The sequence below is a fragment of the Sciurus carolinensis genome, chromosome 12 (assembly GCF_902686445.1).
Source record: "Sciurus carolinensis chromosome 12, mSciCar1.2, whole genome shotgun sequence".
In the NCBI taxonomy this organism is placed as follows: domain Eukaryota; kingdom Metazoa; phylum Chordata; class Mammalia; order Rodentia; family Sciuridae; genus Sciurus; species Sciurus carolinensis.
In genome coordinates this window covers 43672965-43700736 of record NC_062224.1, presented here as the reverse complement: position 1 = coordinate 43700736, position 27772 = coordinate 43672965, and the positions used below count along the sequence as shown (strand labels likewise).

The following is a 27772-nucleotide window of genomic DNA, read 5'->3' as shown; positions in this document are numbered from 1 at the left end:
ACCTGCCTATCAGGTGGCAGCGTTAGGGTTAGCCTGACTGTGAAGGAACTGCAGGCCCTTGGAAGGACCCTGATCTTCACTCATGATGAGATGAGCCACTGCAGGCCTTTTAGAAGGAGCAGTGGGATCTGAATGAGGTTTTCCAGGATCTAACTGATCAAAGACTGACATAAGTTACTGAGAAAAAAAGATAATTAGGAAACTTTTTTTTTTTTTTTTTACCTGTTTGACCAAACACGTAGCAAACTGAACTGATCAGTCCAATCCAGAAAACCAGTTGTAAATTCATCTGAAATATAAAAAATGTGTAATGTTATATTAAGAAAACAATAAAAAAATAAATGTATTAAATAACAGGTACCATCCTCCTTATCTTTGGTTGATTTTATAAACAAAATACCTCTCAAAACATTCCTCTCCAATCCTCTCCACATCCCCATTAACTGCCTCTCTCCACTATCGACCTCACCTTTTATCTACACTACTCAAATAACGTACACATCAGATCCCCAGAACTCATTCTTGCCTTCTCTACATAAATGTTTAACAATGAACTAACAGTGCTAAAAAAAATAAATAAATAATAGAAAAGAAAAGAATAACAATATCAAGTATTCCCCAACACCAGAAAGCTTGAACAGTCTTTCTTTGTCCCATGGAATTTCCATCATCTCCATCGTCTGTGGCTCGTAGAAGCAAAAACAGGCACATCCAGATGCTTCAGTTACCTGAATACTGTACAACAGTTTCAGTGAACTTTTCAAAACCTGTTCTAATCATCCCTCTACTTAGAACTCTTCAATAGTCTTCATTTCTCCTTAGGTGAAAACCAATATCCTGAAAAGGCCTAACTCAATTGTTCACTTTGAGCTGTTACTTTTTCTCTTTTTTTAAGAAAAATAATTGCATGGAATCAGTAAAATATTCAGTTTAATTCCCTACATTTTCTAGATTTACAAACTAGATCAAAACACCAACAATCAAACAAAAGGAGTGTAGAAAGAACAAGAATCTTGAGTGTCTTTTAGAATTTCTACAGAAAAAATCAGGTAACATTTGTATATTAAACAGACTATCCCAACATCCAATCAATAGGTGTATAATTGTTTTCTCTGAAGCAGAGTTTTCAGTTTCACAATCTATACCTAAACAGCTTTGCTCAAAGATGACTATAGCCACAGGTTATTAAACCTTTCTACCCCTTAACTACTTAGTGCAGCCAGTCTAATAGTTATGAATAAGTATCTGCTCCTCCCACAAGAATATGAAAAAAGCAAATGTATACACCCCTCAAAAAAGTTTAGCTTTTACTAGTTGTCAACACACACACACACACACACACACACACACACACACAGACACACACGCAATATAATAAAACCTAGTCAGAAAGATTTTTTTTACCCCAAAAAACCTACTGCAGGTAGCTGTAAGAAACTAACTAGAAGCTCTGTAGACTGGTGTACTTTTGGGAAAAAAGAGTGTCACAAACTGTTAAAAAAAAAAAAAATGCATAAAAAATATTTCTCCCAACTTAGCAAATCAGCTACTAGAAGTTTACCCTATAGTAAATAAATAATTTAAAATATAAAGAGGAATCACTATAAGATATTAAAGATGATGCAGATGCATATATGTTCAGTATAGTATTCTAGTATATTTACACTAGGTAAAATGGAAACATATAATAGGATAAAGGTGGACTCTAATTCCATCAACTTTGTGGACTATTAGACACTCATAAAAATAATAAAATGCAGCAATATTAGAAGGTTTATAAAATAAGGGGTAACCAAAGAGATCCGGAGTTGACAAAGAATTATATGCATAATTTAAGGCAATGGAGGTTTTGTTTTTCTAAACTCTTACAGTGTTTCCTTCTTTTTTGCTTTCTTAATGAAAACAATTATATCACAGATTAACCGTGTGAGATTTTTTTCATGGTAAATTTCCTTGGATAAGAAAAAAGTTCACTGAAGAGAAGTTTTAAAGACCTCCATCTTCAATGGCCTACATTTCATGATGTTAGTTCCATAGCTCAGACAGAGGGCTCTAAGTTCTGGTCAGAGTACCCCTAGGATACTTGAACCCAAAGATGGTATTCCAGATAAGAACAACTTGTGGGGGCTGGGGAGATAGCTCAGTCGGTAGAGTGGTTGCCTTGCAAGCACAAGGCCCTGGGTTCACATCCCTAGCACCCAAAAAAAAAAAAAAAAAAAAAAAAAAAAAAAAGAACAACTTGTGTAGTCATGTACTTTACAATTGGGCTCAGACCAGAAAGTTCTGCTTACATGCAACTGCATCCAAGTGACTGACAAAAGCTGAGCATCACAGAACAATTCACCTTTTAAGACCTGCCTAAAAAGCTTAATGTGTACTAAATCCAAACAGTCTATGATGCTAAGCAATTCAAATAATGCAATCTATTCTGAAGCCATGATGAAACTGATGTGGAACATGAAGATTTCTGAGGAATTGCATCACTGTGGTAAATGGAGTACCTGGGCAATTTCTACACAAAGTGTTGAAAAAACATTTGTCCCATGTAAGGATGGATATATATTTCTTCAGGCTACTTTAAAGAACATTGGACTGCTTTGAGAAATCTTTTAAAATATTATATAGGAGCTGGGGAGATAGCTCAGTTGGTAGAGTGCTCACCTCACAAGCACAAGTCCCTGGGTTTGAACCCCAGCACCACAAAAATAAATAAATAAAATATTATATAATTCAGAGAATAACACTCAGTTAAAACTATTAGGTAACATAAAATGTTTCCTAATATTCTGAGGCTACATCCCTTTAGAATATTACTTTATCTGCCAAAGTCCCTTTCCTTCCATGAACTTTGACAAATCAAACAACTCTTCAAAATCCTGGCACTACTGGAAAAGTGCCAAAGGGCAAAATGAGGCTCGAGGCTCCAGTGGTTTAAAAAAAAAAAAAAAAACAGCTGAGAGAACAAGGATGATGGCTGGAAACAGCTTCAGGACAGATGTCAACTTTCCTGTGACTATTCAGCACACTAGCAGGAACAGAGAGGAGCTGACATTAGCTGTTGGTGTCTATAGGTGAGGTCAGTTTTCAGGGAAATGAAGAAGCGACAGAAGATGACAGCAATTAAAAATAAAGATCTATGAGAACAAAGGAGAGGACAGTGAATAAGAAAGTGGCTAGGGTGCAGTGGGGCACACCTGTAATCTCAGGGACTTGGGAGGCCGAAGCAGGAAGATCACAAAATTCGAGGCCAGTCTCAGCAACTTAGCAAGGCCTAAGCAATTTAGTGAGATCCTGTCTCAAAATAAAAACTAAAAAGGGCTGGGGATATAGCTCAGTAGTAAAGTGCCCCTTGCTTCCATCCCCAGTACCCAAACCCCCCCACACACATACACACAAAGTAAGTGCTATGAGGAAAACAATGCTTAGAAGGGCCCACAATTAGGAGTGGTCAAGGGGGAAGCAAGCAGGAGAGCATAGAAGACTCCACAGCACCCCCCCATCAATCCTAACAGTCTTTGGAAGGTACTGGGGAATCCTGCATGTGTGGGGGGAAATGGGAAGAAGATACACCGAGAGTCTTACATTTTAAAACCTTCAAAGGGAGTACTTCTCTGAGTAGCTTGAGGAACAACCCCTTAAGACTCACCAACCACACAACCTTCATGTAGCAGGACCTGTTGGCCAGGTAATTCTTATGTTCAGAAAAGGTATTATAATTTTTCCTACTAATAGCATTCCACAAAAGACAGCCTGTTAGGAGACAACAGGAAAAAATGCCATTGAGACTTTGTCCTAATTCTATTTGTGTCTCTTTTTCATAGTCAAAGATCTAAACTACTTGTCTACACTGGTCCCCATTTCCTAGTCACTTCCCCTCTCCTCAACCTACTACAATTGATGTTCATTCCCTACCATGCATATGAAACTCATCATCTAAAAGAACTCTTTCCAGGCCTCATCTACCTGAATACCTTCATTCATAAATTTCTTAACTGGCTACAACATGTCCTCTAGACACCCTCAATCAATTTTCTTGGATTCTACTGGTTATTCCACTCTGTATCACTAGAGGTCCTTCCTCAGGTTTTGTGCTATATCTGGAAATACAAACACCGCTGCCTCAAGGAACTTTCAGTTCAGTTCAAAGATAAAATACAAATAATTACAGTAAAACTGTGATGATTTCTGTAGTGAAGATAGGACACAGCACATTGAGACACTGAAATCTGAACAGGTGTGAAGGCTTCACAGAAAGAGCTAGATTTCAAACAGAATTGAAGGCACATAGGAGACAAGTAGAAGAGAAAGGGAGAGAAGATACTCCAGACCAAAGTCTGTGCAGGCAGAGTGTGGGTCCTGAAGAAATTATAGCAACTCTTTTCTAATCTGATTGCTAAAAGTACAAGTTTGGGTATCTCTTCCACCCCCAAGTTAGAAATTTTTTTTTTTTTTTGTCTCATTCTTTACAGAAAAAAAAAGACCAGAAAAAAAAATTGTGTGTTTTTGAAGTTATATCTTGATGAGTTATTACTTTATACTTATCAATTTCTGCCATAAGTACAAATTATATTATTTTAAAGCATTAAAAAGGACAAAAAGGATCTTGAAGGGTTTAAGTCACTCTAAGACTTTAAAACATGAGTTAGAAATAGCAGAAATGGAGAGCAGGCAGGCAGATGGAGCAATGTGATTAAGAGCTTTAAATGCTATCTACATTGAAGAGTTTAGATTCTATTATATAAATAGTAGGGAAACTTAAAAAAAAAAAGGGAAAGGATAGCAACATGACTGCATATACATGGCAGGAAATTAGTGTAAAAAAGGACAGGTGGAAGATAGGTGCTAGAAGATAGAGCAGTTACTTCAAAGGTTCATGTAAGAGGTGAACTTGGACAACAGCAGTAAATGAAATGACAAGGGAGTGATTAGAGGTAGCTACATGGACTCTAATTTTGCATGAATAAGGAACAGAGAGAAAGAAAGGAATCTAGAATAAACAACAGTCTAATTTATGGTGTTCTGTTTCTCTCTGTAATAGTTAAAAACTTGTGTTTTAAATAAAGATTACAGGAAAGGGAATGGAACTAGGGAAGAAAATGATGCATTTTGCTTGAGAAATGTGGAATATGAAATGTCTGCATGAAGTCTAGGGAAGATACACCCAAGGAGGTGAAGACACCTCCTGAGAGGTAAAGATACATGGATCAGGATCTATGGAGATAGATAAGGTCAGGGTTGGAGATAAGACATGAAAGGTGTCACTACTGAGGTCAGGGTTAGAAATAGAGACATGAGAGGTATCATTATGGAGGTAGTAAGTGAAATTAGGAAAATGAGGGAAATTTGTGAAGAATATTCAGGAAGAATAGAGAGCTGGTGGCAGACTTGAGGGTGAAAACATGGGAACAAGGGAAGAAAAGGAGCCAGGTATCCAGACCCAAGGAAGTGTTTTACCCAAATACAGGAGTTTTTTTTCCCAAAGCAGAGGGGAAATAGAAAAGACTTCAAGAGTTCATTCAGGACAACTGCTGGAAGAAAAGGAGGTAGGGCTGAAGCTGAAAAGAAGCTATGGAAGAAAATTAGGAAGACACAATAGGGCTGTAGAGCAATGCTGAGAGCCTGGCAGGAACTGGACACCCTAATTCATAAAAGTACATTTGTAAAACTCATCTCACTTGTACCTACCTTTATTATCTGTCTTCCCTGACAGATTCTCAGCTCCAAGAAAACATGGCCTCAGTGTGCCTTATTTACAGCTCTAGCACTTAAAACCACTTGGCATAAAGTCAAGGCTCAAAATTTTTTGCTGAACTATATCAAATTATATATTTTTTCTAGCATCACTCAGGAACTCAGGAAAGAATAATTCCTCAGAATTAGTTAATGTGCCAACCCTCTCCAAATAGAAAAGTTACTGTAGATACCCTGATGATAATAATTTTCTAATTTTTAAGCCATATTAAAGCTAGCTGTAAAAATGTCTCATGCTCATGGTTCTTAGACATTATAAAGCCAAAACTGATTAATAAAAATGAACACTAATACAATAATTAGTTCTAAGGAGCCACCCAGATAATCCAGATGTTTATTATTATTATTTACCAAAACAAAAGCATAAATTTTTAAAAATTCTGTAGAAATGTTCAAATCTCTGAGAACACCTCTCATGGATCCTCAGACACTAAATCTGAAATCACTGAATTACCTCACTGATTTGCAGGGCAGGCACAGAAGGAGGAAAGAGGAACAAAGAAATAGTGGTGCTACCAAAAGGTTGAATGTTCTCTCTAATGTTTGGATGCTAACACACAACAAGAGGAGGGGAGGGGAAGAACAGAAGTTCATTGGATTAGACAAATGGGGAATGAAGGGAAGGGAGGGAGGATGAGAATAGGAAAGATAGTAGAAAGATTTGGACATAACTCTCTAATGTTCATGTATGAACACACCACCAGTGAAACTCCACATCATGCACAATCATAGAATGGGATTCTAATTAGAATAAGTTATACTCCATGTATGTTTAATATTTCAAAACATGCTCTACTATCATGTATATCTAAAAACAACAAATAAAAAGAATTTTAGAAAAAGAAATAGTGGTGCTGACAAGAAGTTAACAACAAAGAAGAAGAAAAGTTAGAGGACTAGAGATGACAATGGGAAGGTAAGAGGCGAGGAAATCACTAAAAAAAAAAAAAAAAAAAAGGAAGTGAAAGAAGAGCTGGAAAGTGAGCCAACTCAGAGTTTAAGTCCAAAGTTTTCAAATCTGCAAACATAATAAATATTCAGGTAGTACTGTGAAGTTATCCTAAGTGGCATATTTGTTGTTCAATTTTTTATAGGTTTTCCACATCTGGAACAAGTGGACAAAATGGTTTAACATTTCAGAGATAGGCAATCTTAAGTGAAAAATCTTAACTGAAAATACAGAAATGGTGATTATTTCAGCAGGGCTGGAGACAAGAACTGTGTACAGGCTGTTCAATCTGGAAGGTGACTCCTAGGAAATAGGTATTTTGAAGAGAATGAACCAAGAAAAAGAAAAGGCCAACTAAAGTCATAGTGGGTACCTGGGAACTTGATCATGCTGAGAATTTCTGAGAAGCATAAAGACCCAGGGAGGGTCAACAGAAAGAAGTAAATTCATCACCTCCAGTCCCCACAGGTGAAAAGGTTGTCTATACTCCCCACATTTCCCAGAACTGCAGCTCACGTGCCCAGAGGGTTGCCATCCACTTCTCACAGGGACAGACAAAATGCCAAGGGGAAAAAGCAAGACTGGAACACTTGAAGTAAGATGAAATAATTCAGAAATGAATCACAGAACTATTCCCAGAAGCAGAGGCTGGAACCAGAGGAGAGGCAAGAAGATGTGAGAACAGGAGAGGTTCCTAGTATAGTGAATGAAGTTTAAGAAAAAAACAACAACAACAAAAAAGACCAGTGTGAGAAGTATCGGCATGAATTCTTGAGAATGCCTAAACGGCAAGCATTGGGAAGGAAAGAATGAATAAGCCAGGTGATTCAAATGTAGCCACAGATACATACATTAAAACAAATATTTAAAGACATAAGGAACTCATCCTTATCTTCTGTGGATGTGTACTGTTGACCTGCCTGAGGAACTGTCATCACCCAAAAGTCATTTTATGCCCTCTGTAACACAATGTCTTAATAGTTAACAAGTCGAAGAAACTAATAATAAAGACAAAGATTTCCTGAGGTATCAAAAAACAAAACAGGAAATTTCAGAAGAGTAGGCACTGTGTTGTGCCCACCATTGCACAAGGATGCATAGCACAGAGTGTGGACTCTGAAACTTGGATGCCTAGACTCAAACACAGGTGAGATTGCTACTAGCACATTGTCTTATCTGTATCTCAGTTTCCTCATCTTTAAAATAGAGACAGTAGTATTTACCCTATAGGGGTTATGAAGTATAAATAAGTTGATACATATAAAACAACATCTGGCATATTGTAAGTACTAGGTGTTACTTGTTACAATTATTAAGAAACATTACAGCAAGAGCTCGATAACAACTAGATTGAATAAAGAAACTATGTTTGAACATTTTGCTTTTTTCAATTGAAATTGTAGAAAACTTTAGATGGATCCACTTTAGAGAAGACACAAGATACAGAAACAAGGACCCTGTAAGGGTTAGAAATAACGCCACTACAAAAAATAGATTGATGTCAATTATAACCATTCAGTTACTCATTTTGAACCTGACAACTTAAGTATCAAAACCTAATTTTTATACTGTTCTTAGGTACCACATCTTCAGTGGGATTAGTCTGTTCAATGTGTTTCTCACAAATAGTTTCCTAACCATTTGTATGTAAAACAATAAAAGCAATCAAATAAGTTTTTCATATTAAAAGTTATTTCTGAAAGCTAATATCACAGACCATTTTTAAAAGAAGATCAGGGTGGGATAACATAGTTAATACAAACAGAAATAAGGAAGAATACTGAGAATTATTAGATCATGGGGAAGCAAACCTAGCAGAGCCTAAAAGAAAGAAGGAAACCACCTTTGAAAAAGACGATGATTAGCATTTATGATGCAAAGACCTAGCAACTTCAGATAGGCCCGTATTCCTGGATGCCATTTCCACATGTGGATTTCTGGTTGCAGCAAGATGATAAGCAAATACTAGAGAATGTTTCCACTTCACCTTTGGCTGAGCCCCCCCGCTTTGTTCAACATATCAGATCTACCTTGATGCTTTTAAAGAAATACCCCTTTCCAACAAATACGCTGTTTCCTGGAAATAAAGCTCTCCTTTACAAGAAAAACGAAGATGGCTTATGAGAAAACATCTCTCCTCCTGGAAGCCAAATGTAGGAATTACCAAAGAAAGCTGCTTTTTGGCATGACAAAGACCATTGGTGGGGTTTGGAAAGAAGATAAATTTGGAATGTACATCCTTGAGTCTTAGGTCTCCTTCCTTCCTCAGCATCTCTCAAATGACTTTCAAAATAAAATCTTATTTTGGTTTAAAAAAAAAAAAAAAAAAAAGACACCTTACTAGTAGAAGCCTGAATCAGAATACTGTGGCATATTACTCAGACAAAACAATGAGCCTGGGCTGGGCACACTGCAGCATGCCTGTAATCCCAGTGACTCAGGAGGCTAAGGCAGAAGGATCACAAGTTCAATTCCAGTCTCTGCAACTTAGTGAGAACCTATCTCAAAATTAAAGATTAAAAAAGGTCAGGGTACATAGCTCAGTGGGAGAGACCTCCTGGGTTCAACTCCTAGCAGGTAAAAAAAAATTACTAGCCTGATTTCATTCAGGGACTGCTGCCCACTGTGAACTACTGAAAAAAGGAAGAGAGGGTAATTTATAACAAAAGATATTTCATTTAGTTTTAAAAATTAAACTTATTTTTCAACACAGAATGACTATATCAATGACAATAATGATGAAAATAACAGCATCTAACTATCTCCTCCAAAGAACTATGTGATATAGGGAATGATATTCATCTTTGTTTTACATTTTACAGATGAGGAAAACAAAGCAGAAAAGTTAAAAAATGGCACAGGCAGAATCAGAAGTTTCAAGAATTGAAACTTGACACCTGAACTCAGAAGCTGTAACTCAACGCTGACTTTGTGTTTCACTAAAGTATAATTTTTTTGAAGGCCTACTTCATCACTATTTTAAAAGAAAGAACACTGAATGTTAGAACTGACTCAGAGCTCAGAAATGGAACAGGCTCATAATGTTCTATGAGTTTATTTGCTGGACATTCAAAGTGAATGGAGGCCAACAAGTTATTTTAATTTTCATATTTCATAAGTATAGACACAGGACTTGTGTCTTGCTCTTAAAAAAGCATTTCATGCTAAGATCATTTTTAACCACATTAAATTTTATCTAAGGAGTCATAACTCATTCCTTGAGCAGTAAATGTTCTTAAGAACATTGTACAGATAATCTCACCTCTGTGGTTTGCTTGTTCATACACACCTTATACACATAATTTGAATATGGTATTTTTTTTTTTTTTTGTGGTGCTGGGAATCGAACCCAGGGCCTTGTGCTTGCAAGGCAAGCACTCTACCGACTGAGCTATCTCCCCAGACCCTTATACACATAATTTAATAGAATATTCTTAGTGTGTCTGCAAATGACTGTCATCTGTGACATGAGTTCTTCCACTTGTGCCATCCCGCTGCTCAAAAAGTTTCAAATTTTGGAGCATTTCAGATTTTTAGATTAGGGATGCCCAACCTATACTATCTTTGAAGAAACATTACACTTTAGAGAAAAATTACTTTTTTAAAAAGAGTAGTGAGTTGTGTTTATTTCAGTTTTAAAATAAGCCAACTCTCATAAAAGCAAACTCATATAAAAAAGTATACACCAGGGCTGGGGAGATAGTTCAGTCGGTAGAGTGCTTGCCTTGCAAGCACAAGGCCCTGGGTTCGATCCCCAGCACCCAAAAAAAAAAAAGTATACACCAGATTTCTTCCTATAAAATCTTTGTACAAGGGTACGTTTGTATTTGCTACAATAATTACATCCAAGTCAACTGATATTTATTGCATATCTAACACATGCCAGACATGTAAGTGACAGAACTGTGATATGAACCCAGGCCTTATTTGAAAGCCCAAGCTTTTGATGTAATTAGGTGTAATGCAAACAGCTAAATAGTCTTATCATTCAAATACTTCCTTTTTTTCATCACAGCATTTTAAAATCTTTTCACCTCAATGGTGGTGAAGATCTGATCTCTATTAAGGTATATCTTAAATCTCTCTTTTGTCTGGCAGGAAGAGGTATGATGGGGACTACAAAGGTGTTTATGGACCAAATAATATTCAAGAATTAATGACTAACAAAATTTAGTAGAAAGAATGCAGAAGAAAATAAATAGAAGAAGTTAGAAAAAAGGATAAGTAATCTAAGGCAAAAATGTAAGTAACACTTAATTTGAAGTGTGCTCCTCATTCCCTAAAGATAAATGTGAAAGTAGTCTGATCTAGAAAACCTCCTAAATTTCACTACTCCCATGCAGCAGAAAAATGGCTTTTTAAGGAACCTGAACCTCTTCTTCCCTAATGATAATGAGGCTACTAACTTCAGAAAACAAAGGTTTGGTTGCTTCAAAGAACAGGTTTAGAAAACAATATGAAATCTGAAAACTTTCTACAACGTAGCTAGATACTTGAAGGAAAGTACACCGTAAAAGAATAAAGATAAAATTCATCACTAATGAGTACTCTACCCACCATCTCCAGGAATATAAGGATACAGATCAATCATCATCACTACACAGAATAAAAGAACAAAGAAACTGCAGAATGGATATACTCCAGGTTAGGGGGAATAAAAAATCCTAAAAGATAAATATCTTGAGGAAGGGAGAAGTAAAGGCTGACAATACCACCTAAGAAAAACTTCAAAAAGTCAAAGTAAGTGAAGAATTTTCTTTAAAAATAGAATAAAATGTTGCCGGGTGTGGTGGCACATGCCGGTAATCCCAGTCGCTCAGGAGGCTGAGGCAGGAGGATTGCAAATTCAAAGCCTGCCTCAGCAATGGTGAGGCACTAAGTAACTCAGTGAGACCCTGTCCCTAAATAAAAATACAAAATAGGTCTGAGGATATGGCTCAGAGGTTGTGTGCTCCTCAGTTCAAACTCCAGTATACTACTTCCCTCCCCCCAAAAAAGAAAAAGAAAATAGAAAAAAAAATGTAGGTGAACTCATTATATTCATCAAGGAATTTAGAAAATCTCAAGAAGATCTTACAGTGATCAAAAAACAGTAAGACCTGCTGGGGAATATAGTTCGGCGATGGAGCTCTTGCTTAGCATGCTGGAGGTCCTGGGTTCAAGCCCCAGAATCAACAAAACAGTAAGACCATGAAACTAAAAGTATGCAGAGCTAAAGAAGGAAATTTACAATGGACTTCTCTTCTGAATTGACAAACATGAGAAACAGAATTAACATAACAAGATCAGACTTGAGAAAAATCACACAGAATTCAAATTAATAACTCAAACCAATCAGAAAACAGATGGACTTGGAAGGCTGAAGCAGGAGGATCACAAGTTCAAAGCCAGCCTCAGCAACTTAGTGAGACCCTGTCTCAAAATAAAAAACAAAAAGGGATGGGGATGTAGCTCAATGGTAAAGCGCCCCTGTACGAAAAAAATAAAAAAGAAACAAACAAATATAGAGATGAAACATATGGTAAACCAACAGACAACTGGTCCTCCACTATCACTACTCCTACCCCCCAAAAAAGGATGGCCTCATGTGGAAATGGGAGCAGCAGGTTAAGCATTAAATTCAAAAAGGGGCTGGGTACAGAGATGCACACATGGAATCCCAGCAGTTCAAGAGGCTGAGACAAGGAGGAACACAAGGTTGAAGTTAGCCTCAGCAATTTAGCAAGGCGCTAAGAAACTTAAAAAGAACCCTGTCTCTAAAGAAAATATAAAAAAGGGTTGGAGATGTGGTTCAGTGGTTAAGCACCCCATGGTTCAGGGTTCAATCCCCAATATCAAAAAAAAAAAAAAAAAAAAAAATTCCAAAAAGGGAGTCAGATACAAGATAAATTCAATGACTGCAGATGGACAGACTTAGAAGTCCAAAGCAGAAAAATAAACACTAAGCAAAGCTGTTAAGCCATAATAGGAAGGCTAATCCAAACTAATAACCATGAAAAATTGCCTGAATTTAATTCTTCTGAGTCAGCGACTTAAGGGTAAGAAAGCTTACTTTGGGGAAATTTATAAAGATAACTGTGAATACAGCTAGCAAAAGCTAACCATTCTAATTATTGACATCAAAAGCACTTTTGCGCTACAGAATTTCAGTTAAGCAGAATCTTAAAACTATGTTCCCAAAATGCATAATTTTATTCAGTTTTTAAATAGATCATTCCAAAATTCTTCCTTGATCAAATGAATTTCAACTACATCTTTTGTCTTATCTCCCTCTGCCCTACAGTGGCATCGAACAAGCAGGGCACTGTGAATATATTAAACATATAAATGGCTTAAGACCAAACTAAACATAGGGGAAAATCAATTTCTCATTTTATTAACTGGGGATAATATCTAGTTCAGAATTGTTGGAAGAATAAAATATGATTATAAATATAAACACTTATCAACAAATATTTTTATAGTGATCATAATTTACTAGATTACTGAATTTTTGTTGCTCACAGTCATTCACTGTAGTCATGAGCTTCTAAAATAAGAATCTAAGTAACTATTTAATAACTGTCAAATTTGGAGTGGTGCTTGTAGACTGAAGTGAGGGCCTTGTACATGGTAAGCACACACTCTACCAGAGTTATACCCCAACACATGCAACGCTTTTTAACCCATACTTCTTTAATTAAAAAAAAAAAAAAAACTCTACACTATTGCATTTTTGTTACATTTTCCTGACATAACATTATAACAAAAATAATAAACTTCGTTTTTTTAAACTACAGTCTCCTCCCCCAATAAAACAGGATCTTACCACTTCCTCATTAAGAAGCAATGAAATAATATGATATAAATCATAAAATATTAGATGTAGGGGGAAAACTAATAAATCATTAACTTAATAAAGAGCACAAAAACTTATTTACATATTCATTCAAAAAACAGTTATTATACACTGAAAAGTAACTTCCATACTTCAAATGGTACATTTCTGGTTATGCATGTATTTTCCTAATCTCATTTCTAGTAGACTAAAAATATATCCCCTAAGCAAAACAGAATGCTAATTTTTCTTCTACCTTTCTGACATTTTTGGGTCTTCATTAGCTCTTTGACTCTTCAACAACCACAAAAACAGAATTAATACTCCTTTTGTTAAGGTCCCAAAACATATTCCTGATGCTGCCTAGTAAATGACAATCTTTCAATGATGTTCAATAATATAGTGTTATTTTACTGTGATATAGTGCTATTTTTATTCAAAATCATAACTAATTGAATTCATGCATGTGCCCTTGTCAGTCTAGAATAAAAATTGAAGTCTTCATTTTATATATTTCAGAATGTAATTATGTACATATGTGTATACACACACACACACACACACAACTTTTTTTCCATGGGTAACAAAGTAGCCAAGTAATATTTGCTAAAACAGTCAGGATTCTGTCTTCTAAATGTACTGTCCTTTGAAAACGCCAAACAGCTGTCATCCATATCTTTGCTCTTCCAGGCATGGTTCAATCCCTGGTACCAAAAAATATATATACTCTTTGCTCATACCATTCCAAACTCAGGTCACTTATCCTCCAGCAAGTCTTCCAAAACCACATAAGCCAAGTGATATTTTTCTCAAATATTATTTGCAAATATTATCTGATTCAGTACATTGTATAAAATATTCTTCAGTATTTGTCCTGTGTTTTCCTCAGTTGAACAAAACTTGTCTCAACTAGATAATTCACTCAAGATCAAAGACCACACCAGACAGACAGGTAGATCAATGATACAGAATAGAGGACATGGACATAAACCCAAATAAATACAATTTTCTCATACTAGACAAAGGGGCCAAAAATATGCAATAGAGAAAAGATAGTCTCTTCAACAAATGGTGCTGGGAAAACTGGAAAACCATATGCAACAGAATGAAATTAAACCCCTATCTCTCTCACCCTGCACAAAAATCAACTCAAAATGGATCAAGGACCTCAGAATCAGACCAGAGATTATAGAAGAAAAAGTAGGTCCAAATCTTCAACTTGTTGGCTTAGGATCAGACTTCCTTAACAGGACTCCCATAGCACAAGAAATAAAACCAAGAATCAACAACTGGGATAGATTCAAACTAAAAAGCTTTCTCTCAGCAAAGGAAACTATCAGTAATGTGAAGAGAGAGCCTACAGAGTGGGAGAAAATCTTTGCCACTCATACTACAGATAGAGCACTAATTTCCAGAATCTATAAAGAACTCAAAAAATTCTACAGCAAGAATACAAACAATCCAATCAACAAATGGGCTAAGGAAATGAACAGACACTTCATAGAAGAAGATGTACAAGCAATCAACACATATATGAAAAAATGTTCAACATCTCTAGTAATAAGAGAAATGCAAATCAAAACTACCCTAAGATTCCATCTCACCCCAATTAGAATGGCGATTATCAAGAACACAAGAAACAATAGGTGTTGGCGAGGATGTGGGGAAAAAGGTACACTGATACATTGCCGGTGGGGTTGCAAATTAGTGCAGCCACTCTGGAAAGCAGTATGGAGATTCCTAAGAAAGACTGGAATGGAACCACCATTTGACCCAGCTATCCCACTCCTTGGCCTATACCCAAAGGACTTAAAATCAGCATACTACAGAGATACAGCCACATCAATGTTCATTGCTGCTCAATTCACCATAGCCAGATTGTGGAACCAACCTAGATGTCCTTCAATTGATGAATGGATAATGAAACTGTGGCATATATATATACAATGGAATATTACTCCACCATAAAGAATGATAAAATTATGGCATTTGCAGGCACATGGTTGAAATTGGAGAATATCATGCTAAGTGAGATAAGCCAATCTCAAAAAACCAAAGGACGAATGATCTCGCTGATAAGCGGATGATGACATATAATGGGGGGTGGGAGGGGTTAGCATTAGGGTTAGGGTTAGGTTTAGGGAGGTGGGCAAGAATGGAGGAAGGAAGGAAAGAGGGGTGGGTGAGAAGGGGAGAAGGGGGAAGGGGGAAAAATGGCAGAATGAATAAAACAACATTGCCCTGTGTAAATTTATGATTACACAAATGGTATGCTTCACTCCATGTACAGAGAATCAAAATGTATCCCATTTGTTTACAATAAAAAAAAAAAAAAAAAAAAAAACACACCAACTTCTTGATCTATACTCACTGGGCACAACATTTTTGTTTCTAGGTGATAATATACTGATACACTCTAACATAATGTACAACTGAGCTAAACCCCAACAAAGAGCTGATAGCAACAATTTGATCTGTCAGCACTGGCACATATTAGAGTGGTAATTTGGCACAACACCTATGCTCTCTGATGATACAAGAAAATGGTTGCTCATGGAAAGAAACAAAACTGCACTCTACAGTACTCAGGTCAGGCAGTTACTATTCAACTCACAGAATGACAGAATGCGAAACATAGCAAGAAACAAAAACCCAGAAGGTGGACTATTCTGACAAAGGTCACAAAGAAATTCAGTGGCACAGTCTGCACTGAAACCCGGGTTTCCTACCCTCTGTTCAGTTAGTCAACTGCTTCTATAATGTATCTAAAAATAAACTGCCACAGAGGGACAAAAACTATTACGTTTCTTTGTCTTTACATTAAACACGTTAATCACTAGGAAAACCCCACAAATCCCAGTCACTAAAATGTCACTTAAAGGAACCAGAAGTTCAGGGAAGAAAGTGGGGAGGGGAAATACTTTTCTAGATTCCTCCACTGATAAATGTTGCGCAGGTTCTCTCTGGCCCTTTTCACTCCTTTGGTATTTTCACCCTAGCCTACAGCTATTAGCACTAACAGGCTAAGAATTCACAAATCTAAATCTCCCAACCAGACTTCTTTTTTGTTTTCTGATCTGTGTGTTCAACTATACTCTAAACATCTCTACCTATAACCTGTGGTCACCTTAAAACAAACAAACAAACAAACAAAAAAAAAACCAAAAACCTCAACATTATAAATTCATCATCATTTCCCCTCCTCCAGTCAACCAGGACTACCAGCTCGTGGTCACAAATCCTACCTTGGTGAATGGCACCACAGAACCAGAACCCTGTGTCACACCAGGCTGCATCACTTCTCTAACCTCAAACACCAAATCTTATCAATTCTGCCTCCTAAACATAGTAGTTCTTGTGCTCCCACAGGATGGCCAAATCTTTTGATAACTCACCTTCATCACTAAAAAAATTTGCAATATGCATATAAAATACATATTTATAGCCACACTGTAAGATATTATAAATCATAATGAATTTCTGAGTTTCAAAATGATAAAATTTTAAAACATACATAATAATAAGCCCACAATTTTCTTCCTAACACTATTGTGAGTCATTTTATACATCCCTGGAGATCAGAAAACTGTACTTCGGAGACTTGTATAATGAGACTGGTTGTGTAAGGAAATATATGTGTGTGCATGTGTTTATATATGAATGTACGTATATTTGAAGCAGTTTCTTTTCTCTCTCACACATTTCATGGATATACACATGCTTATATACTGTTAAACAGAGTCAGCATTATCTTTTAAAGTCACAAACCAAAATTAAAGTTTAAAGCTTTAAACCTTTAAAACCCACATTATTCTATAAGCAAAACATCAGTCCCTAAAAAATCTTATAACCATTTTTGAAACAATAAGAAATTTACAAAGCACAGCTTGGCTCCTTTTGCATGTAGCTCCTGAAAAGAGTACATTTTCCACCTCTTTTGAAATATGCTAAGGCTGCCAATATTATGAGTTTTATGCCTTGTACCTTCTTTAACTTCAGTACATTATGCATGTTACAGCTATAGATACTGCTACTATTTCAGAATCCAGAAGACTAAGATACTCCTTCTTTCCTACTCTTACCCTCCCCCTTCCCTGTGATTTCCACCTCTGCAGTAACAATATAAAAGGACAAATGAAAATCTCAAGTGAAACATATAATCAGGATCAGAATAAACACTGCTAATATTATAATACAAATTTTTGCATATTTATACAATTTAATTCTCTAGGATTCCATCCACAACTTTGCAGAGTCTAACTTCCGTGGGAAGTGGGGAAATCGAAAATTAATAACAGTCCATTCAAATCCACTTAGATTAATTCAGCTTGTTACACACCCAGAATTTTAAATATAAAATCTCAGAACTCAAAAGTTCTCTGAAACTTTTACCAATTACAAGCTGTTTATCTCATCAGACTTGCAGAATAGTTAGGAACTAGTGCACTTACAGAATATTAGTGACAAAAATTCTTTCTTCAGATTGAATACTACACACCCCACTCCCATGCCCACTAGTCACAATTTATTTATCCAGAAGTCAAATGATAAAGATCTTACAAGCATTCTCAAGAAAAATAGCAATGATCAAAAATGATTCATTTTCATTATGATAAAGTGAAGAGAGGTCCCCAGCATCCCTCCTGGAGTTAGGCATTTAGAAGTATCAAGGGAGAACTACATTTTCATTCAGTGATGATAACTGGGGACAAATTTAAAGTATACTACCAGAAAATTAAGAAGAAAGCTGCCTGAATACTGAAATTACTAAATACAATGATTTTTCAAAATTGTTGATTTCATCCTCATCACACACTGAATATTGAGAGGATTAAATATTCTTAGTGTAGAATTTCAGTCTTTAAAAAAGAAAATATACCAAATACTTATAATTATTAATTATAATTATTGGTCTGGGAAGTCAACACGAATGAGTTAAACTGGAATTTATATGCTTTCTGGTTACATAAGTCTTTCTAGTAACATCATCTACTCTCTGCAAAATACTGATCTGCTTTCTATTTCTCACTTCATCATCTTCAGTTGTTTATTTAATATTGTTCAATAAACCAAAATAATCTAAAAACATCACCATCACCATGAGAATCTTAAGGTGTTGATGTCTCCTTAGTCCTTGATGACTCTTAAGTCTCTGATGTCCACAAATGTGGAACAGATAACTTTCAACTAATATTTCTGAACATTTTATTAAAGTGATCTAATGTATGACCTACTGTAAAGGGTGTGTGTCATATAAGAAAAAAGTCTAGTAAAAATTCATCTAGTATTTACTTTTGTACCACCAAAACGACAATAAAAAAATAACTACCTAGTAATTCTACTCACCTAAACATGTGGAATGCAGACCCAAAGAAACCTCACTAATGGAAACATTAGTAACCATTACATCAATAACAATTCTGAGATATTTTTACAAACAAGAAGGAATGAAGAGGAGTCAATATTTATTGAGCATCTACTTTTAGCTAGGTATTTTATATTTGATTTTCACAACCATATGGCAGTTAAGGTTACATATGATTCAAACTTCGGCCCTGGAGTTAGATCCCATGGGTTCAAACATGGGCTCTGGAGCTTGATCCCATGGGTTCTCCAGGGTCTCCTGAATGACCACAGGTAATTTGCTTATATTTTCCATATCTCGGTTTCTTCATTTGTAAAACAGGGATAAGAACAGTACCTAAGTCTCAACAAATCAGTTCTACAATGCAATGAAATAATACGTGCAAAATGCCTAGGGCTAAGCATGGTCCTCAATGTCATTACAATAATTATAGTTCTTGTTTCTATTTAACAGATGAGGAAACGGAAACAATGTAATTGGTGCTAGTTTTCCAATCCAAAGTACAAAGCTGATGAACTAAAGACTTTAGGTGTTAAATATTAGAATTCTCAGAAATCCAACTTGTTCTGAAGCATAAGAAAGGACACGCAGTGAACCCATAGGAGGAACAGGTCGGGTTTTAGGTCTCGCGGAGAAGTGGACGCCTGCCAGGCGGGTCGGCCTCGGCCCGGTGTCCTGGTCTGGTCCTGGTCCGCCCCGCGGTGGGGCTTGGGTCCTTTGTACTTATAAACGCTGAGGAGAAGAACATATGCCGGCACTGCGCCTTCCTTCCCTAGCGGCTGCGGATGCCAACTTCGGCCCGGGCCTAGCCCACACCCTCCCACGCCGCGGGCGCTCCAAGCGGCCGCTCCACTTCTGCAAGTTGGAAGCGGGAGCAATTCTGATCCTAGAGGCAAGTGGGATACCCGCTCCACGTAGCTCGGAGGAAAAGCAGCCAGCGATAGAAACAGAGACAAAGGGGTACAAAGCGTCAAGAACCATTCCGAGACGAGTCCTCGGAAGCCTCGACCCGCTGTCACCAAAGCTGGCGATTCCAGTCCCCGTGTGGTGCGGGGTTTCGAACACGTTAACCGTGGGGCTCAAGGCCACAAGACCCCCGCAAGGGTCGCTAGAAAGGGCAGGTGTGAGAATCGCCAATGGAGAGACCCGGTCCTCCGCTACCACCGCCCCACGACGTGACAGCGTTCAAGTCCGCGACCCTCCCACTCGGACCCGGGCTGGGGCCCGCTCCGAGCCCAGAGTCCGCCTGAGTAAGGAAGAGGCGGCGGAACTGGGCCAGGAAAGGCAGGAAGGGCCGGGAGTGAGGCGGGCGGCGGGCGCCAGCTCCGACTTCCTCTGGTGCCCGAAGGCTGGAATTCCGCCCTACCCCCTCCGCCCCGCGGCCCTGCCCTGCCCGGCCCTGCCGGGCCCCGCACGGAGGTCGGGACCTCGCCCGGCCCGACCCGGCCGGCAGCCGGGAGGTCGCGTGCCCTCCCGTAGGCCGCGGCCCTTACCTTCTCCGGGCGGCGTCGGGCCCCGGCACGCTCGGCTCGGGCCTGCTGCTCCGCCGCTCGCGCTCGGCCTCTCCGCGGGCTGGCACGGCCTCCTGGTCTCGGGCGCGGCGGGCGGCGGCAGCTCCTCCTTCTCAGGGGCGGGAGGAGGAGACTCAGCGTCCCGGGCCGCCTCCCGGCAGGAAGCGACCCCTACGGCACCGCCTCCTCCGCGCAGCGGCTCCCGCTCCTGAGTCGGCCGCCGCCGCCCTCTCCCTCCGGAAACGCATTCCTCCTGGTCCGCGTCAGCCGAGCCTGAGGCGAGGAGGAGGAGGAGGAGGAGAAGGAGGCAGGAAAATCCGGGCCAAAACCAAGAAGCCGGCCTGGACGGGAGTGGGCCTGGGGAGGCGGCGGGGGCGGGGGAGGGACCCGGCTGAGACCTTGGCCGTGCCTCAGTTTCCTCTTCTGCCAAGGGAGGGAGCTGTGCTCCGGCGCCCCGCGGGGCTTGGAGAGCTGTAGCGGGCTCCTTGAGTCAGGACTCACTCTTCTGTTAGGCCCGTATAGAGTTCTGCTTCCTCAAAGCCGCACCTCCCGGTTTTGATCCCTGAAGGTCTTGCGTCCCGGGAGTCCCCCGGGGAAAAGGAGAGTGCTAGTCACCCACCCTGCGGGGCCTCTTGGGGACCAAAAACGACGCTGCCCTCTCAGAAGGGAATTAACTAAAAGCAACCTTCTGGCGTGATACTGTGCCTGACTTGTCTATGAGAAACTTGACTTAGAAAAGAACTGAGAAGGGGAAGGTGGGGGGAGGAGGAACTTTTAGAGAAAAACGGATGAGTTGAGAAGCTGCTTTTGATAGATTTATCTGGAAGTCCATGTGTGGAGGAAAATTCTCATCTTTCATCCTTAGGAGTTCATCTTCTCTTTCTCCTCTTTTTTTTTTTTTTTTTTTAATCAGGTGGCGTGGGGGCTGGAAAAGAACATTTAAAAGAAAAGGAAAACACTCATTATGAGATTGAGCACATTTTGATTATAGAGGATAGAAATCTATACCAACCAACATCATACTGAAACCCGGTAATGCAGAATATGGCAAGCTGCCATCAGGTTAGCAGAAAATGTGGGTTGCCACCTGGGGAACTGCAGTACCCAGTTGGGAAGAGAGCTCAAATTACCAGATTTATGACCCTACGAAGTCATGTTTCTGTTGTTAGAGATTAGAGACGGATGCTCATTTGGCTGCCAATCTTAAATACAAGAGAAGATGAAGTGATCCCATCCTTGGAAAATCTGCACATTGCTTACCAGCAAAATCAAATCTGTTGTTTAGCCAGTCTCTGAAAACCTCTAAGAAATGAGCATTATTTCTCCTGCCTAATGTTTGGCAAGCTTAAGAGGTTAAATGATGTTTGTATATTAATAACCCCTTTAGAATTCAACATTCTTGAATTTAAAGATACTGGTTTTACTACTGTTCAAAATTAATCAAAAAGTCGGCCCAGTCTTAGCACAGGAAATTGTATAGTTTAAAAGGTAAAGCACAGTTTATCTGTATTTGACTTGCAAGGATCTACATTTCCCAGAACTTTCTTCCCTATATGTGATTTGGAGAGTTACTAACAATTTTTGCTACAAAAACCTTAATGAGGTTCATGTTTACACAACTCTAAATAAGTTCCACAAAGTACCAAGCACTGTTCCAAGACACACAATAGGGGTTCAGCTAATATTTGATAAATGAACAAATAGATTCTCTTGCTCTCCAGGGATCAGTCTAGAGCACTTGCATAAAGTGAATTGTGAGTAGCAATTTTCATGCAGAATTCATGAGTTATGAGGAAACATGAAATTAAAGAAACTTGTTATTTAAGAAAAACAGTAGTTGGTCAGGAGTATGACTACTTGTGATCTCATACAAATATTGATAGGTTTATAGTTAACTGTAGAATTTATGAAGACTCCAAGCAAGAGTTGGTCAGCCTTATCATGCTCAAGGGGAAATCCTATAAGTAGGTATTGTGCTGATCACATTGCTAAGTATCATGATAGACCATGAAATTCAAGATAAATTCATACCTTACTCACAAAATTTCCCAATTGTCATGATTGTTTTCTGCCATCTCATGTGTCATCATTATGTCAAATAATTAGAATTGTCCTTTCCTTTAGTTTTGGCATCATACTTCTTGCTCTTCAAAATATAAAAGGTTCTTCAAGCCTACTATTTTCCAAAATTGTTTCAAAATTGTTCACCAACAAAAATATTGTGATGCCCAGGTTTGTTTCAATTAGCCTTTTATTCCTATTTCTACACAAAATTATAAAAAGACTTCCATAAATGAAAAGAACCTTTAATATTAAGACACAAAAGAGGCTAAAGGCTTCTCTGGAAACCTGATTTGCTACTTGCAACAGTGGGATCACAGTTGATTACTGAACTTTAAATCTTGTAAGTTGAATTTAGTCACATGATTATGCAGCGCTAGATTCAAAGTGTGAGTGTGTCAATGTTGTCTTCAGGAATGGATAGCTATCTGTCTCTTGCGGGTTGAGCACTCTTGGGATTTAGATTCTCAAATATTAGTCCTTCCAGTATGCCACAAATCATCCCATGGTAGCCTGAAAACTTTTCCATCTTTGAAAATGGAAACTAAAACAGTATAAACATTTATTGACCAAAAGTTTAGTGCACATTCATTTATAAATCATTTTTCAAGCACAATAACATTCAGAAGGTGAGAACTCCGCCCACCAAGGTTAGAACAAAGTATGAATACCTACCTGGAGAGAATAGATGCATACTCAAGAACAAATTTTTCCATTGACTGGCATAACACAAGATCATTTTTAAATAATCAGAGTAACTTTGTGCTATGGTATCCCAAGATAGTACCAGTTTGTTACTGAAGCATAATTATTAATAGTTCCTCTTTTCATTCTCAAAGTTATGTCCTAGTATGAATGATAAAATATATGGTCACCCTATAAATAAGGATATCCAGACTATGAAGAGTAAGGAGTAACTAGAAATTCAGGATAATTCACACAGACACATTACAAATTAGGTTCTAGGTTTATAGATAAAGACCAATTACAACAATGATAATAGTAAAAGTAAAAAGTGCGTGGGGGTGAGTGTGCAGAATTTGGCAATTCCTATGGATGAAGAGGCCCTGCTAGTGGATTTAATTAAGGGGAAAAAATCTTGAAAGTAGCTTAGTTAAACAAAAAAGACTTGGATTTTAAATACCATTATAAACGAATATGATGGTGGTTGGAGCAAATTGACTGATGGTGACTAGGTGAGTCTTCCAAGAACCATTTCTGCAGTGACCTAGATACATTTTCTCATGGGTCGCTTCAGCTTCTTAAGAATATAACTTTTTAAACATTAAAAAAGAAGGACGGCTGGGGATATAGCTCAGTTGGTAGAGTGCTTGCCTTGCATGTACAAGGCCCTGGGTTCGATCCCCAGCACCACAAAAAAAAAAAAAAAAAAAAGGAGGAGGAGGAGATAAAGGGGCAGGGATAGATGGTTCTGATAACATCCTATAATACTAATGTAAAAGTTCTTCAGAATCATATCTCCATTCCATTGCCTAAGACACTAAAACTCTGCTTTTAAAACATAAATGTGTAAAACCTTGGTAAACAAACAGCCCTGGAAATTATTGACCTTTTAAAATACCAAGAAAGGTTGACAGTCCTTGAAGTTCCTCCTTTTTCTGTGTCCAAATGCAGAGATAATGTTCAAAAAGTCATATACAGAGAAACTGGAAGCTTATTTATTTTGCAACTTTTTCTTTTGTGTTTCAGGGCTTCCCTTCAGTGCCACCCCTCAGTACTCTGCCAGAGAAACCATGGAAAGTTATGTTTGCCACAAGGCAGCCACCAACTGAGTATGTATAGTATGTCAGTGAACTTGACTAGCCTGTGAAGTACAGGGCTTAACTAGTGCTTCATTTCTCAACTTATTTAAAAGTAAGGTGGAAAATGGCAGAACATTCTGACCAGATTCGTAATGCGTCCGTTATAGTTTAGGCTAGCTATAAAGTCTTTTCCTTTTCTAGATAGTTAACAGTGGCTGGATTATGGCTTTGAATGTGGGTCACTAAGGAGTAAGGCTGCTTCCACTGGCTCAGCTTCCTGTTTCCCATATATAGTGTCCCATTTTTTCTCTTGCTCAGTCCACACAGCTCCACTGGGTGTGAGCATTCCTTGCCAGCATTCAGATGCTGAACATTTTTAAGAGCCTGGAGGGAACAGTGTTTTGGTGCAGCTCTTTTCAAACACTGGGTTTCTTCAGCTGTAGAAGGGAATGTGCCTTCCCAAATAAGAATAAAGAATATGCCAAATATAAGCAGTTGAATAGCACTGCAGTTATTTTTGGGAACCAGGGTCATTCAGTACAGGAAATGAGTACCAACGGGTTATGGCTAGTGACTATGAAATGTTTCTTTTCTCATTTAACTACTTTTTAGTATCTGGAGAAAAATTAGCAGTGGCATTTTGAATTGGGAACAGCTTGATTAAGGACAGATTCATTAGAGAGTAGGAAGCATAGGTAAGTAAGAATATCTTCTTTGCACTCACCCCCCAATTCAATTTAATCCTCATAGTATATTATCCAAGGCAGAGTTCTTGCCCCACAGAGATCTCATTTCATGCTTATAAATGTAAACAAAATTTGTAAACAAAATTTCATTTATCGATAGATAGATAGAAAGATAGATAGATAGATAGATAGATAGATAGATAGATAGATAGATAGTTTTAATGGAATTTTAACCCCAGAACATTAAGAATCATTGTTTTAAGCACATACATGATCAGTCATTTTTTAGACTAAATGCCTAAACAAATTTGTCTTTGTTGCTATCCTGAAATTTTGAGTCATATATTGACTAGTCTTACTCAAAACAACTTTCAAAACATCAGTTAGTACTTCCAAATATTTTGTTACAACAAGATTTTCACAGCATGTTATTGAACCTGCAGGAGGTAGAACAGGAAAAGTAACCAAACCATACAACTACAGATTGTTGTTTTTGTTTACTTTACAAAATAAAGTAAATTTCAAAAAGAAACTAGAATTTTTTTTTCATTTCCAATTTCCAATTTAGGGTCTGGGGATTTAGCTCAGTGGTAGAGTGCATGCTTAACATTTTCAAGGCCCTGGGTTCAATCCCCCCCAAAAAATTAACATAAATTAATTTCTAATTTATACACTGAGACTTAAATATCTTCAAATTATATCTAAAAATCACCTTTATTTAAAGCTGTAAATTGTAAATTTAAGCTGTAAGTTGTAAATATTTAATTAAATTGAGAATTCCAAATAAACTTTAATTATATATTCTAACAATATTCTTGTAGCATTTGGAAGAACAAGCCTAATGACACTGCTTTAAGATTTCTGCATGGTTGTTGGCTGATGTCATAGGTTTTTCCCTCTAGGATGACAAGAATTCCCTATTTAGAATTGCTTGTGGCTGCCAGCTGGGTAATGTTTTAAACTGAAAGAATTTTGCTTATTGTGTTATTCTATTGTAATTAGAATGAAATAATCTTAGTCTGAAAGATTTTGATGGTTATCTCTTTAATATATTTGTTAGCCTGACTCTCCTTCATTTATCTAAGTTTATACCAGAGTCCTAAACTACCATTTCCTTTTTATTATAAAATAAATCCTGCTTAGTCATAAATTTTCCAATAGCTTCCATATGCCTAAAATGTCAACTATATGTTTGTTTGTTTGTTTGTTTTTCTGACATCAGAATATTGACCTTGGAAATGAAACACTTCAATCAAAATTTCATCAGTAGTGGGTATGGTGGAACATGCCTATAATCCTAGTTAGTTGGGAGGCTGACATAGGAAGATAGAAAGTCAAGGACAGCCTGGGAAATTTAAAGAGACCCTATCTCAAGATAAAAGAGGACTGGAGGATGTAGTTCAGTGGTAAAGTGATTGCCTAGCATGTGCAAGGCCCTGTGTTCAATCCCCAGCATGGGGAAAAGATATATATATATATTTTTTTCTTTTACATATAAATGCATAAATGTTGCTAATGTGCAATACCTAGTACATGGAATATAGGGTACTGAATTCTTACATTTAAGAAATTTGTCTGTAATTGGTTGAATAAATTTGAATATATCCATGGATTCAAATAAAAAAATTTACATAAAAATAATTTAGATGAGTTGAACAAGATGCAGAACATGTTGGGCTATAATCCCTGATGTGAAGTAGTACAGTATTATCCACATTTTGTAGGAAAGAAAACTAGGACAGGAGCCGCTAACCTGGATAACTATATGCAATAGTAACTGCATGCTGCATTAAGTCACAGAACACAGATTGAAACCAAGGCTGCATGAATCGAGGGCAGCTGGCAAAGACAGTGTCTGCTCTGATTGAGCTCCACTATGGCAGACCAGTCTAACTCTGGTGTTCAAGAAAAAGAAGTAATCTGTAAATCATGTTTTCCAGCATTTATGAAAGTAATTGACATTTTCATCTGTATGTTACTCTTTGTCTTCTTAATTGACACAATTGGGTGGGTGGACATGAGAGTACTACCTCTTTACCCTAAACAATCTTATACATCTATATACATACAAAGGATGACATCGGATTATAATTGTTATATACCAGGTATGTGGGCATAACTAAAATTCTTCAATCAAATTGACCATATCTTAGGTGTTTTTAATAACTGACACAATATTATATATATATGGTGATACTGCTTCTCTTTACGTTAAAAGTAAAATCACCACCTCGCTTCCTTTTTGATCCTATCTTAAACTACTACCCAGTAAGATGCCTGCTTTTATAACAGAACCCCCTATAATATAACAAGTATTGACGAGGATGCAGAGAAATTGGAACTCTTGTGCACTTGGTAGGGGTGTAAAATACATTGTATGTTCTTTCATAAACATGCAAAAATGATCATTCTCATTAATTTCATTATATGTTGCCATGTGTTATTATATGTATGTGTATATGTGTTTTCGTACAAATTTTCAACAAACAATCTAAGGAATATTCATATTTTCCTATAAAGGTATTACTTCCCTAGTTGTAACCTGCTACAGAAAACAATGTGGAGTTTCCTCAAATAGCTGAAAATAGAAAATAGAACTAATATATGATCCAGCATTTTCACTTTAAGTACATGCCTAAAAGAATTTGAAGCAAGATCTCCAAGAGATATTTTTTCACTCATGTTCATAGCAGCATTACATGCAACACCACATAGTGAAAGCACCGATGGATGAATGGATAAACAAAATAGAATTGGAATAGTATTCAATCTTAAAAGAGAATAAAATTATGATTCATACTATAACATGGATGAATCCGAGGATATTATCCTAAGTGAAATAGTCCCCCTAAAGACAAATACTATACAA

At 37.6% G+C, this 27772-nt stretch overlaps 1 protein-coding gene across 2 annotated transcripts in view; it reads right to left on the bottom strand.

The window, feature by feature from the left end:
* Itgb1 (integrin subunit beta 1) overlaps positions 1 to 20533 on the bottom strand; it is a 48867-nt gene extending 28334 nt beyond the window's left edge. The window contains exons 1-2 of one of the 2 annotated variants that reach the window (XM_047520592.1): positions 20376 to 20533; positions 223 to 289 (exon numbers count right to left, since the gene is read on the bottom strand). In XM_047520592.1, coding sequence (XP_047376548.1) covers positions 223 to 289 — 67 coding nt within the window. In that variant the 5' untranslated portion in view covers positions 20376 to 20533. The remainder of the gene's footprint in view (positions 1 to 222; positions 290 to 20375) is intronic. The other variant, XM_047520593.1, reaches the window with a different exon arrangement.
* Positions 20534 to 27772: the final 7239 nt, after the last annotated feature.